Here is a 14931-nt window from a genome sequence, read left to right as displayed (position 1 = left end):
TTCTCTCTAGTCCTTTCTCCTCTTCATCAGATGAAGAGTCTGGACGATTTTGTCTACCCTTAGATAAGATTGACAAGGTAGTCAAATCAGTTAGGGGCACGATGGGTATAGAGGAACCCAAATCACAGCCCTCCAAACAGGAGTTAATGTTTAGTGGGTTAGATCGTAAGAAACATAGGTCTTTTCCGGTAAATGAGAAGATCAAAGAATTGATACTCCGTGAATGGAAAAAACCTGAAAAAAAGGGGGCCTTACCGCCAGCTTTAAAACGAAGGTATCCCTTTGATGATCCGGTGGTGGAGACATGGGATAAAGCTCCGAGGTTGGACGCGGCCGTAGCAAAGGCGTCAAAGAAAGCCTCATTACCCTTTGAGGATATGGGGTCCCTCAAAGATCCCCTAGACAGAAAGGCGGATATCTTTCTTAAAGGTACCTGGGAGATGGCGGCTGGATCCCTCAGACCAGCAGTGGCCACAACATGCACAGCCAGATCATTAATGGTCTGGCTAGATCAATTAGAGTCTCAGCTGAAGGATGGGGCATCCAGAGATTCTATTTTGAAAGCGCTTCCGACAATTCAGAATGCTGCAGCCTTCCTATCGGATGCTTCTGTGGACTCTGTCAGAATGGCGGCCAGAGCAGCAGGTCTATCTAACGCGGCTCGCAGGGCCCTATGGTTAAAGTGCTGGTCAGGGGACATCCAGTCCAGAACTAAGCTCTGCGCCATTCCGTGCGAGGGACAGTATCTCTTCGGTCCAATGCTGGACGAGTTACTGGAAAAGGCAAGCGATGATAAAAAGAAGTTCCCAAGTCTGTACTCGGCATCCTACCGACGACCCTTCAGTCGAAGAAGATTTGGTCGTGGGAAGAAACGCGGGTCCTCTCCCACTAGAGAGAGTTTCAGATGGGAAGACAGACGCGGTAGAGGTACGGGATATATGTTTCGCCGTTCCTCAAAGGATCAGAAAAAACCAGACCAATGACTAGCAATCCCTGTGGGGGGCAGACTGTCAGCATTCTCCTCAGCATGGCTTGACATAACGAACAGTAGATGGGTCAGAGGCATTGTTACTAAAGGTCTTAAGCTGGACTTCAATCATTGGCCTCGGGATAAATTCAAAGTAACCCCTTATCGTTCCTCCCCCCTGGAGCAAGCAGCCCTAGAGGCTGAAGTCATGAACTTATGCGCCAAGAATGTATTGGTGGAAATTCCAGATTCAGAAAAAGGAAGGGGATTTTATTCTCCGCTTTTTCTGATCAAAAAGCCAGATGGATCGTTTAGAACGATCATTAATCTAAAGCGTCTTAATGAATTCCTGGTTAATGAATCCTTCAAAATGGAAACGGTTAATTCAGCAATAAAGATATTGTTTAATCACTGTTTTATGGTAGTTGTAGATCTTAAAGATGCATACTATCATGTTCCAATACATGAAGATTTCCAAAAATTCCTGAGAGTAGCGGTGTCAATGGAGGGTAGCATTCACCATTTCCAGTTCAGAGCGCTCCCCTTTGGCTTATCAGCAGCTCCTAGAGTGTTCACAAAGCTAGTGGCTGAGGTTATGGCGCACTTGCGAGAGTCCGACATCCTGATCATTCCCTACTTGGATGACTTCCTTATAGTAGGGAGCTCAGCAGACCATTGCCTGTCCCAGCTAGAAACAGCCACATCCAGACTGGAGCGTCTGGGGTGGATCATAAATTATGAGAAATCCCGTTTACAGCCTCAAAAAATACAAAGATTCTTAGGACTATCATTAAACTCAGAAACACAACAATGTTGTCTTCCACTCGACAAATCTTTACATATTCAGCAACAGGTGTCTAAGGCAATTGACAAACCATCCATGACCCTTAGACAGGCTATGTCTCTATTGGGTTCCTTAACTTCCTGCATTCCCGCTGTCCGTTGGGCCCAATTCCACACCAGACCATTACAAGCTGAGGTGCTGGTTAATGACAAAATCTTACAGGGGTCCCTGCAGAGTCAGGTTACTTTAGGTCCAAAAGCACTCTCATCTCTTAGGTGGTGGCTAGTCAGTGAAAACTTATCGGCGGGGGTTCCCTGGATGTGTCAGGTAACACGTGTGGTAACTACTGATGCTAGCCCTGCGGGTTGGGGAGCACACATGGATGACATGATGGTTCAGGGTCTATGGCCCCCTTCCCTAATATCAGCCTCCTCCAACCAGAAAGAATTAATGGCAGTAGAGCTTTCAGTAAAAAAATTCCTCTCATATCTGCAGGGTCATCATGTCAAGATCCTTTCGGACAACCGGGTGACGGTCGCGTACATAAATCATCAAGGTGGAACTCATTCCGAGTCACTGATGAGAGTGGCGGATCGTCTGTTCCAGACAGCAGAGAATCACTTTTTATCCCTATCCGCACTGCACATAAGAGGAAAGGAAAACGTCAAAGCGGACTTTCTAAGCCGCAACACCTTGAGACAAGGGGAGTGGTCCCTAAACAATTGCGTGTTCGATCAGATTGTCCACAAATGGGGACATCCAGATGTAGATCTATTTGCTACCAGGGACAACCGGAAGACAACAAAATTCTGTTCCCTAAGTCCCAGGGAAAATCCTCTAGCCGTAGACGCTTTCCTGATCAATTGGGATTTTCAGCTGGCATACGCATTTCCTCCACTAGGCCTATTACCCTTGGTAGTCAGGAAGATAAGGGAAGATCGAGCCAGGGTTATATTGATTGCCCCATTCTGGTTCACTTGGCTCAGGATCATGTCAGTGGAGGATCCCTGGGTACTTCCGGAGATTCCGGATTTGCTCTACCAGGGGCCGATCAGTCATCCGCAAGTAAAGAACCTTCATTTAACGGCATGGATTTTGAAAGGGCGTTACTGAAAAACAAAGGGTTCTCCCCGAGTTTGATTGAAACCCTTATGAAAAGTAGGAAGCAGATAACCACAACAATCTACGCTAGAACCTGGCGAAAGTTTCTGGCCTCTTCTGATTTCAATTTAGAAGAAGGAATACCTGTAAAACAAATTTTAGAATTCCTGCAAAAAGGCTTAGAACTAGGTCTATCCACTAGTACTCTAAAGGTACAGGTCTCGGCCCTAGGGGCTCTATTCTCCTGTAACATTGCCAATAATTACTGGATCTCAAGGTTCATTAAGGCATCCAGTAGATCTAGACCCATTCAGAAAGATAGATCTATGCCTTGGGATCTCAACTTAGTCCTATCAGCATTGACTAAAGAGCCATTTGAACCTTTGCAAACCGCTTCAATTAAGGCACTATCCCTTAAGACAGCATTTCTGGTAGCAATTACATCTGCCCGTAGAGTAGGAGACATACAAGCTCTCTCCAGGGTATCCCCTTATACAGAGTTTCTACCAGACAGAGTAATCCTCAGACCGGACCCAGCCTATTTACCAAAAGTATCATCACGGTTTCACAGGTCACAAGAGATAATCTTACCATCCTTCCTCCCTAATCCTGCTAACCCTAAGGAAGAACTACTCCATACATTAGACGTTAGGAGATGCCTGCTAGAATACATCTCGGTTACCGACACATGGAAGAAAGATGATGCATTATTTTTATCTTTCCAAAATCCTAGAAAGGGACTTAGGGTATCAAAATACACATTAGCAAAGTGGATTAGGGAGGCTATCTCTTTGGCTTATACTGCAGGTGGGGGTCCGGCTCCACAGAATCTGAGGGTTAATTCCACCAGGGCCATGGCTACATCCTGGGCGGAAAAATCTGGAGTATCAATCGACCAGATATGTAAGGCGGCCACATGGTCATCCCCGTCCACCTTCTTTAAGCACTATAGGTTGGATTTGGGGGCTTCCTCTGATCTCACTTTCGGGTTAAGGGTGCTACAGGCCATAGTCCCTCCCTAAGGTACCTTACATCTCTGTAATTCTCTCTGTCGTGCTGTCATGGGAGTCCGAGTAAAGCATTAAGCTACTTACTGGTAGCGGCGTTTCTCGGAGGCCCATGACAGCACCCTTAGTTCCCTCCCTATTCACTGGGGGTTGCACTTCCTATAGATGTATATATCTCACTCAGGATACCAGTTCCAAATATATAGCTGGAAATTTGTATATAATCTGTATATAATTGTATGTAGTGTATATTTTTTGTGCCACTAACCGCGGTAGTCCTCTCAAGACTCTGAAATACAACTGAGGCAAGGGAGAGGGACCGCCCTTTTGTATCTGTAGGTTTCCTGTTCCTAATGGGCGGATCCCTCTCTCTGTCGTGCTGTCATGGGCCTCCGAGAAACGCCGCTACCAGTAAGTAGCTTAATGCTTTCAGTAAAAAGTCCAATGTTTTATTGATAACAAATTTAAAAATCCAGCATCAAAATTGGAAAGACATGATGACAATGGGAAGGCAAGATGACAATACCTGTCATAGGTGTTTGAAGCTGGAAGTGACAGTGACTTGGGAATGCTTTATAGGAGAATACCGAATGGGGGTAAAGTGGGAACCCCTGGATCTTACTATACTGCTTTGGGGTGATTTTTGTGGAAAATCTTTGGTTACCATTATACCGGTTATCGGGGCTTTGGTTGCCAGTATTGTGAAGGGGCGGGAGCTGAATGTGGCTCGCGACCCTCTCTCAGAGCTGAATGTGGCTCACAAGGTCGGAAACGTTGGGGACCTCCGATTTACCTCATGTACCTCTTGCCAGACTTAATTACCTCGGGGACAGAGTATGCCACTCTGCAAAACCTGTGACCCCCAAATGCTCTCAGGAGCTATCCACCGCTACCGAACCCAGTGTACCTAGTCTCCCTGAGTGGGCTTTGTCACTGTCGCAGACAATGGCGTCTCTAGCAAAAGCCCCTACAAGATCCCTCATCTACCGGTCAGGGTCTTCGTCTGCCTGTCTTGGAAAGTTTCTCTACCTCACAGGAACGCTCAGTCAGCAGGTGCTGCTCTCAGACAAGAACACAGGTTTCTAGGAAACGGGGCCATAGCACTCCGTCACCCGGGCGTTTTCACGCCTCGACATCCGCAGCCTCCGTCCTCCATTGCCCCTTGTCTGGGGCTGGCTGTGGACAGGACTCTGACTCTGATTTTGAGATGCCCTTTGACCTAGATTCACCGAATTATCAGGCAACGGTGGACAGTCTCATTGAGGCCGTCAACCAGACTTTAAAGTGGAGGAGGACCCTACTTCTGTCCTGGATCACACGGTGTCCTTTAAAGGGAACCTGTCACCCCGAAAATCGCGGGTGAGGTAAGCCCACCGGCATCAGGGGCTTATCTACAGCATTCTGTAATGCTGTTGATAAGCCCACGATGTTACCTGAAAGAGGAGAAAAAGACGTTAGATTATACTTACCCAGGGGCGGTCCCGCTGCTGGTCAGGTCAGATGGGCGTCTCTGGTCCGCTGCGGCGCCTCCCATGTTCTTTCCATGACGTCCTCTTCTGATCTACAGCCACGGCTCCGGCGCAGGCGTACTTTGTCTGCCCTGTTGAGGGCAGAGCAAAGTACTGCAGTGCGCAGGCGCCGGGCCTCTCTGACCTTTCCGGCGCCTGCCCACTGCAGTACTTTGTTGTGCCCTCAACAGGGCAGACAAAGTACGCCTGCGCCGGAGCCGTGGCTGAAGATCAGAAGAGGACGTCATGGAAAGAACATGGGAGGCGCCGCAGCGGACCAGAGACCCCCATCTGACCTGACCAGCAGCGGGACCGCCCCTGGGTGAGTATAATCTAACGTCTTTTTCTCCTCTTTCAGGTAACATTGGGGGCTTATCTACAGCATTACAGAATGCTGTAGATAAGCCCCTGATGGCGGTGGGCTTACCTCACCCGCAATTTTCGGGGTGATAGGTTCCCTTTAAAGGACCAGAAGTCCTGATCAGGTTTTCTCCAACCATGCCGAGTTTCAGGACATAGTTCGGTGACATATGGAGTGACCAGACAAACGCTTTGCCGGTCAGAAGCCTCTTGAGACGAGATACCCTTTTTCATTGGATCTGCGGAAGGAATGGGCTGAATCCCCTCCAGTTGATCCGCCTGTCTCCCACCTGGCCACCAAAACCCTTCTATCCTTACCAGATGGGTCCTCTATTAAGGACCCCACGGACTGTCAAATAGAGAACCTTGCCCGTTCGGTTTTTGAAGCATCGAGCTCGGCACTCTCTCCCTCGTTTGCCGCGGCGTGAGTAACTAAAGCTATGGTCTCTTGGGCAGATACCCTGACTAGGACAATTCAGGATAGTGACCTTGCCCCCGGAAGCAACAGAACTAGACCAATCATATTTCCTTGGCGGGGAATATTTGTTGCATTCATCCCTAGATTCCGCTAGCTCTGCTGTGCTTGCAGCCTCAAACGCCATTACCATCCGACGGACACTGTGGCTCAGGGTATGGCGTGCGGAGTCTGCTTCCAAAAAGTCCCTGACGTCTCTGCCTTACCAGAGCGGTCGTTTATTTGGAGAGAAGCTGGATCAGCTTATCTCGGATGCCACAGGAGGAAAGATACAAAACACTAAAGAACCAGATGATAAAAAGGTCTACGTTTATGCAAAAAATACAAAATTTATTAATAAAATTACAGCAGAAAAACAAAGGAAAAGGGGGGATAAATCACAAGGGAATGTGACACAAATTGGTGCAAGAAATAGGCCGCGCAGAGACCGACTGCATTATAGTAAGTATGAACAAAATAGAAGATTTACACAGATAATCTATATTATATTCAAATGACGATACCCGAAATGTTGTAAATAAATGTGGTTAAAGAACCTACGTATAATAGAAATGAGGCATAGCCATACTAAGTGGCGCCATATGTTTGCCCACGCCGGCCACAGAGTGACCATTAGAGCCTTGCAAGCGAAATGCCGTAGACCATGCAACGTAGCAACATGCGGTATAAAGTATATATAATTACCAATAATGGCAGGGCAAACTAATGCAGCCAGGTCCCAGCGCGTCCGCCCCGACGCGCGTTTCGGACCTTCCTTCTTCGGGGGGACACAGGAGGAAAGAGTAAATTCCTTCCCCAGCAGAAGATTAAGCTCCCCTTTCGTCGTCAACAACAGGCGCACTTCCGGCCCTTTCGTAGCAATCCCGGTTGGTCTAATGCGACCACCTTTTCCGGATCGGGGTGTTCCCCTCGTGGGAACAGGAGTTCCCTGGTCTCGTATAAGTTCAACCCGTCATGGAGGGGCCAACTCAAGCAATCTACATTTAAGGGATCCCGGTCCCATAGTTTCTCTGCCCAATGACTCACGGCATTTTCCGGTTGACACCAGCAGAGTAGGCGGTCGTCTAATCCTATTTCGTCATATCTGGCTCTCCGTCGTTCACGACGAGTGGGTCAGAGACACGATACAAGATGTTTTTTTTCTTCTCGCCCTCCAGCGTGGTTCTTCCTCACCAAACCCGAAGCAAGGGCACGGGCCCGGCTTTTCTACCAAGCCATTGATTTGCTACGCCAAGACAGGGTCAACATTCCGGTCCCAGAAAGCGAGAGGTTTGAAGGAATGACCCTGGACACCTCCCGAGTGTTGGTGATTCTCACTCGAGACAAGGTCATAGTTCTTCAACAAGGAGCTCGGGCCTATTTCCTCAATCCGATTCGGCATGGGGTACCTGGGCAAGATAGTGGCAGCAATGGAAGCTGTTCCCTTTGCCCAGCTACACCTCCATCCTCTGCAGCTTGCTCTTCTTTTGGCCTGGGACAGGAATAAGGTCTCTCTCGACCGTCTGTGCCGCCTGTCTCCACGGGTCAAGCGGGTGCTCAGGTGGTGGACGTTACGGTCTTCCTTCACCCAGGGAAAATCTTTTCTCCCAGTGCACTGGATGGTGGTCATCACCGACACCAGTCTTCTGGACTTTCGTCATCACACTGCCCAGGGCGCTGGTCACCTCAGGAATCGCTTCTTCCGATCAACATCCTGGAAATCTGGACAATTTAGTTGTCCCTGCGGTGGTTTCATCAACTCCTGGTTGGTCGCCCCAACCGCATACAGTCGGACAATGCCACGGCTGTGGCGTATATCAATCATCAGGGGGGCTCCCACAGCAGGGCGGCAATGCGCAAGGTGGAACACATTCTCCGCTAGGCCGAGATGACACAGTCATCTCAGCGGTTCACATCCCAGGCGTGGAAAACTGGGCGACAGACTTCCTCAGCCATCAAGGTCTCGCCTCGGGAGAGTGGTCACTTTATCCGGAGGTATTCCAACAGATTTGTCATCGCTGGGGGACTCTGGACGTGGACCTGATGGCATCGAGGCTGAATGCCAAGGTACCCGGGGTCTTCGCCTCAGTCATAGGATCCAGAGGCCATTGGTCCTTCCGTGGCATCAATTTCACCTTCCTAATGTGTTCCCCCCCCTACTTCCGTTGCTTCTGAGGGTTATTGGGAAGATCCAGGCGGAAGGAATTCCGGTGATCCTAGTCGTTGCGGACTGGCCGGGCGTAGTACACGGAGTTGGCTCAGCTCATCGTTGACGTTCCCTGGCGACTACCGGATCAACCAGATTTACTCTCCCAGGGCCTAATTTGCCACCAGAACTCGGGGGGCCCTGTGTTTAACGGCCTAGCAGTTAAATCTTGGGTTCTGTCCCAAGCTGAGTTCTCCCGAGAAGTGGTTTCCACGATGATTAGTGCTTGGAAACCTGCATCGGGGCGCATTTCACTGCACCTGGAAAGCGGTTTTCGCATGGTGCAGGGAACACGGTCGTTCTCCACTTGCCTTCTCCATCCCAACTATTTTGCAGTTCCTTCAGACTGGTCTGGACTCAGGCCTAGCGCTTAGTTCCCTCAAAGGCCAGATCTCTGCCTTATCCGTTTTGTTCCAGCGCCGGATTGCTTCTTAGCTGGCGGTCAAAACTTTCATTCAGGGGTACCCCCCTATAGAAGGCCGTTGGATGCCTGGGATCTTAACTTGGTCCTGGGGGGTGTTCTACAGGAGGCTCCGATTGAGCCGCTGCAGGATGTCTCTCTAACTGACCTTTCATGGAAGGTCGCCTTCCTGGTTGCGGTGACATCGATTAGGCGGGTATCGGAGCTAGCTGCGCTTTCCTGTCAAGCCCCCTTTCTAATTTTTCACCAGGACATGGCTGTTCACTGTCCGTCACCGTCCTTCTTACCCAAGGTGGTCTCTTCCTTTCACCTTAACGAGGACATTGTACTGCCCTTGTTTTTGTCTGGCACCAATACACCGTTTTGAGAGGGAAGATGCATCACTCGGACAGCGTCCTTTTGCAAGACTGACACCTTATTCCTACTTCCTGAGGGTCACAGGAAGGGTCTGGCCGCTTCCAAGTCCAGGTGGATTTGCTCGGCTATTCAGGAGTGATATCGCGTCAGAGGCAAGCCTATCCCATCGGGGAATAAGGTACACTCCACTCAGTTGGTGGGCGCTTCTTGGGCCATTCGGCACCAGGTGTCGGCGGAACAGATTTGCAAGGCTGCGACCTGGTCAAGTCTGCACACCTTCTCGAAGCACTACAGCATTCACACTCAGGCTTCCGCAGATGCAGGCCTGGGAAGAAAGCTTGGTAACGCATCTCTAGGCAGCTGGTGCATGGCGGTTTGTTATGCTCTGTTGTTTCCCCACCCAGGGACTGCTTTAGGACGTCCCATGGTCCTGTGTCCCCAAATGAAGTGATGGAGAAACAGAGATTTTTGTGTACTCGATGTAAAATCCTTTTCTCCGAGCCACTCATTGGGGGACAGAGCACCCACCCTGTTGGCCTGACTGCTTGAGTAGATTCTTCAGTTTGATGTTTTTTGTACCTTTTATATGATGTTCATTTTCTCCTCCTGCTTTTTCACTGAACTGGTTTGGCTGGAGCCAGGGTGTGGGTGTATATTGCAGAGGGGGAGCTAATATTTTTTGTATATACTTAGTGTCGGCCTCCTAGTGGCAGCAGCATAAGGGGTATGTGCACACGTATTCTGGAGGACTGCGGATTTTTCCGCAGCGGATTTGGAAAAACCGCAGCGCAAAACCGCTGCGTTTTTTCCTGCGGATTTATCGTGGTTTCTACTGCGGATTCCGCTGCGGCTTTACACCTGTAGTTTTCTATTGGAGCAGGTGTAAAACCGCAGCGGAATCCGCACAAAGACTTGACATGCTGCGGAATGTAAACCGCTGCGTTTCCGCACGTTTTTTTCCGCAGCATGTACACTGCGGTTTTCGTTTCCCATAGGTTAACATGGTACTGTAAAACTCATGGGAAACCGCTGCGGATCCGCAGCAAAATCCGCAGCGTGTGCACATACGCTAACACCCATGGTCCTGTGTCCCTCAGTGAGTGGCTCGGAGAAAAGGATTTTACGGTGAGTACACAAAAATCCCTGTTTTATGCCGGGTTCAGACTAGCATATGAAAAATAACTTGATTTTCATCCTGAAAACTCAGCCATATATAACCACTGCCATCTAAAATGTCTAACTTATTTACTTTGGTCAGTGTGTTGTCTGAACGAGCCCTTATGGTGAGACCATAGAACAGATGAAGGACTCAAACGTGCGTTAAAGGAGTTGTCCACTACTAGGACAAAACCTTGTTGATCTAAATGTTTGGCCCTGACAAAAAAAAAAAAAAAAAAAGCTTATACTTGCCTCCTGCATGGGTGTCCAGTTATGAAGCAACAGCGGTTGTGAATCAATTTTATCCTGCTGTTGTGCAAATAGAACAGACAACAGGTAGAAATGATAGGCAAGACAACCCCTATAAAGGAATGATTCTGCAGGGCGTGACCACAGACCTTTTCTCTGTTCTCATCCTTTTTGGCTGTTGTTTTGGTCACTTTTGTATTTTGTCATTGCTTTCACCCCTAGAAGTACTGTACAGTATATAGCCAAACAGTATATGCAAAGTGAATTACAGTATTTACCGTATTTTCTGGTGTATAAGACGACCCCCAACTTTTCCATATAAAATATAGAATTTGGGATATGCCCGCCATATAAGACGGGGGTCATCTTATACGCCCAGTCATCTTATACAGCGTGTGGTTCCCAGGGTCTGGAGGAGAGGAGACTCTCCTTCAGGCCCTGGGATACATATTCATGTAAAAAATAAAGAATAAAAATAAAAAATATGGATATACTCACCCCTCCGATGGACCCTGGCTCTCAGCGCTGCAAGCGTCTGCCTCCGTTCCTAAGAATGCAGTGAGTGAAGGACCTTCAATGACGTCGCGGTCACGCGACCGCTCACGTGACCGCGACGTCATCGAAGGTCCTTCACTCTCTTCATTCTTAGGAACGGAGGCAGACTCTTGCACCGTTGAGAGCCAGGGTCTGTCAGAGGGGTGAGTATATCCATATTTTTTATTCTTTGTTTTTTACATGAATATGGATCCCAGGGCCTGAAGGAGAGTCTCCTCTCCTTCAGACCCTGGGAACCATCCAGGATCGCTCCATGCACCCGTACCGGGCGTATAAGACGACCCCCGACTTTTGGGACAATTTTTAGGGGTTAAAAAGTTGTCTTATACGCAGGAAAATACGGTATCTGCATTTGATCATTTATGGATTATCTTTTTGTGAAATGTGTTTTTTTTTTTTTGTCTTCTGTTCTAAGGTCATTCCAAGCCAAAGTTCGACAAGGTGCATTATCCTGCTTTCTGTCTACAATAAAGTCAATTGAAAAAAAAGTTCTTTATGGCTATTGGTCAGCATTTGTTCCAGATATTCCTGGCATAGGAAGTCCACAATCTGTGTCTCTGATGACCGTTGTGCTTAAAGATTATTCACCAAAGGTAGTGACTCATTTTGTCTTCAGAACAGTTTTGTGGGAGAAGTGAGTGAATAAAACTGTTTTTGATCGTTTGGAAAGTTAATTTTTATTTGTCATTTTCTCTTTTAGACCCGTGCCTGTGCGCTTCAAGTCCTGTCTGCTATTCTGGATGGTTCAAAGCATTTCCTTTCTGTTGCTGATGATGCAAATGATCATAAAAGAGCTTTCACTCCTTTCTCTGTCACGCTGGCTTCAAGTATACGAGAGCTTCACAGATGCCTGCTGCTAGCAGTGGTCGCTGAGTCTTCAGCACAAACGTTAACTCAAATAATTAAGGTATATTTTATTTTATGCTTTCAGTATTACAGCCTAAAATTAATAAAAGCGGTTCTCCAGTCACTATCTTTATCTTTGAAGAGTTCCTCAATGTTCGGATTAGTGATGGTCTGACACCTGGCACCCCCTGAAGTAAACATTGAGGGGAGGTGCACCGCATACCTATTATTGGGTGCTGCAGATTGGCTGCTATTCTCTTGCCATGTTCCAGGTCCTCACCAATTCAGCAATGATGAGCTATCCAAGGGATCAATCTCCTGATATATCGCTCACTTGAGATCAGCTTTAACCCATTCTGTAATAACCATACTTAAAGGGTCGTCTCAAGTTTGAAAGATATCACTTTTCCAATGGATAAGGGGACACCTTCCCGATTGCGGAGACCTCCACCGATCTTGAGATTCAAGCTTTGGAGACCTTGGTGTCAATGGAGTGGAGATTGATCACGTGCACTGCTGCTTCATTCATTATTATGGGAGTGCCGAAGACCGGCTGAGAGCAAGGCTTAACTATTTCCAGGAGTCCCATTAATAACACAGGTCTACAAAAAATATATTTTGTAAGCATCGCTGGTGACTTTGTACTTTTCTGAATCCTCTTTTTATCCTAATTTCAAAAATGTGTATAGTTTTTCTGTAACAGTAATCTACATATCAGAAAAAAATGCTTCAGCTTAGAAAACAGTTTTTATTGAACCAAAACAATTTCACATGTAAAATAAAAACCAAAATAAGAAATTAAAAGTGCTTGACATTAGACTGTCGTTAATAAGATTTTTCAGGGTTGTCCCTATATAACATCCAACAGTAATCTAACATCATGGAGTCATTCCAAAAACCCTTGTAGCAGTGTTCAATTACTTTAATGTCCTGGGAAACTGCTTGCCTTGTTCATTGCTTACATCCCCAAGATTTTGAGGGAAGAAATCTAAATGTGAATGCAAAAAGTGCATTTTATACACATGTGATATCCAAGACACTGGTATGCATTTAGCCGTTCCTCAGCACCTTCAAGATATTCTGGAGATTTTTGTTTTCCTACGAAGTTTTCACAGATCCACTTGAAGCTTTTCCAAGATCCTCAATTCCTTATCATTTAGAGTTCCTTCAAACACATCTCTCATAAGCTCTCTGATCTGAGGACCAACAAATACCCTTCAGTTTTGCTGATGAAATGCTGTGAAATGTACTGGAACCCTTTTGAATTTTTCTTTGCCATGGCTTTCACAAAGTTTTTAATTCCAACTTTATATGTAGTGGAGGAAGAAAGATTTTTGTTTGAGCAACTAAAGGATTATGCTCAACATTGTCTCTACCTGGAGCATACATGATTCTCTGTCACCAATCACAACGAACATAATGCTCTACTGTATTTTTACTGTCCCATAAACACAAGAAGCAACAATATTTTGTGAAACCTCCTTGCATTCCGATTAGCAGACCAATCACTTTCAAATCTCCACAGATATTCCATTGATGATGCTTATATTGTATGGCATCCAAAACAACTGACAGATTTTCATAACTTTCCTATAGATGACATGAGTGAGCAATAGGGATTGATGGTTTCATATTTCCATTGTGAAGCAACACTGCTTTCAAACTTCTCTGGGATGAGTCAATAAACAATCGCCAATCTGCAACAAAATACTCTTGATTCAGTTCTTCAAAGAGGCCATTCACATTGTTACAGCACACCATTGGTCCATCAACTGTGAAAAATTGTGTTAAAGTGTTACTTTTGTTTCGGTAATAACACATTTGACATCATCATGAAGAAGATTCTTCTATTTCAACCTAGATGCAAGAAGTTCAGCTTTATCTTTTGACAATGAAAGGCTCTGATGAGATCCTTTAATTCATGTTGAGTAAAGCGTTCTGACTGTTCGGCTTCTCCATCAGGTACATACTCATCTTGACTTTAGGTCTCCATGTCTTCGCCAGTACCTTCAGCTCCATAGTCTTCATACTCTACTTCATTTTCATCCAATCCAGACATCGGTGGTACGGGAACTGTCAAGGTACCATCATGTGGAACTGGCCTAATCACATATTCAAGTTCAGGGTAATTAATCTTATGTTTGTTCTTTATAGAAAAGCCCTTCAGTTTGACAAAACAAAAGTAGCAGTCATCACTATGATTTTTGGGTTCTCTCCAAATCATGGGAACAGCAAATGGCATAGCCACTTTCTCTCATTGGGGGACACAGGAACCATGGGTGTATGCTGCTGCCACTAGGAGGCTGACACTATGCATAAAAAAGAGTGCCTCCTCTGTAGTGTACACCCCACCGACTGGCATTATGAACTTCAGTTTAGCTTAGTGTCAGTAGCAGGTGGATACGGGTCTATTATTAGACCCTTATCTACATCAACGTGCGTCGTTTTCTTTCAGGTTTCCGGAGGGATACAGTGTGAATTGTCACAACTGTAGTCCCACAATGTGGACTAGGAATATGGCGTGTACTGCCACCCCGTATCCTCCTAGATCCGACAGCAAGGCCAAAGACCCCTAGCACACAAAAGTGCTCAGAAGACCGGTCCTAGCTCCGTCCTCCACCCACTCGCCCACCAGAGCCTGTCGGTTGGAGGAGACGAGGACGTCCATCACAGCTCCCTGGACGTCTGATACCTTCCCCGGTTTGAGATTAGTAACGGCACGGCGTGGGATGTTTAGGTGAGTATTCCACTTTCCCCTTCCCTCAGGTACCTGGATCCCTCCTCAAGTTGGGATGGTCATGGGGGGTTCCCGGGGGACTCCTTGTCGCAGGGCGGGGAAATATGCTTCCTTTAATGCCCTTTTCTGCGGTTGGGGAAATATGGGGTGAGAGTTATGGCTCCGTTCGCGCGGCGGCCCTTGTGGGCGGCCACGCTGTTTCCTCTGGCGGCCGCTCTGTT

At 47.1% G+C, this 14931-nt stretch overlaps 1 protein-coding gene across 1 annotated transcript in view; it reads left to right on the top strand.

Moving 5' to 3' along the window:
• The window catches only part of HEATR6 (HEAT repeat containing 6), a 116284-nt gene that overhangs the window by 64655 nt on the left and 36698 nt on the right, over positions 1 to 14931 (top strand). The window contains exons 9-10 of the mRNA XM_069756424.1: positions 11543 to 11720; positions 11828 to 12034. Coding sequence (XP_069612525.1) covers positions 11543 to 11720; positions 11828 to 12034 — 385 coding nt within the window. The remainder of the gene's footprint in view (positions 1 to 11542; positions 11721 to 11827; positions 12035 to 14931) is intronic.

Source organism: Ranitomeya imitator, chromosome 3 (assembly GCF_032444005.1).
Source record: "Ranitomeya imitator isolate aRanImi1 chromosome 3, aRanImi1.pri, whole genome shotgun sequence".
NCBI classification, from domain to species: domain Eukaryota; kingdom Metazoa; phylum Chordata; class Amphibia; order Anura; family Dendrobatidae; genus Ranitomeya; species Ranitomeya imitator.
This window is presented reverse-complemented; position numbering and strand designations above follow the sequence as displayed.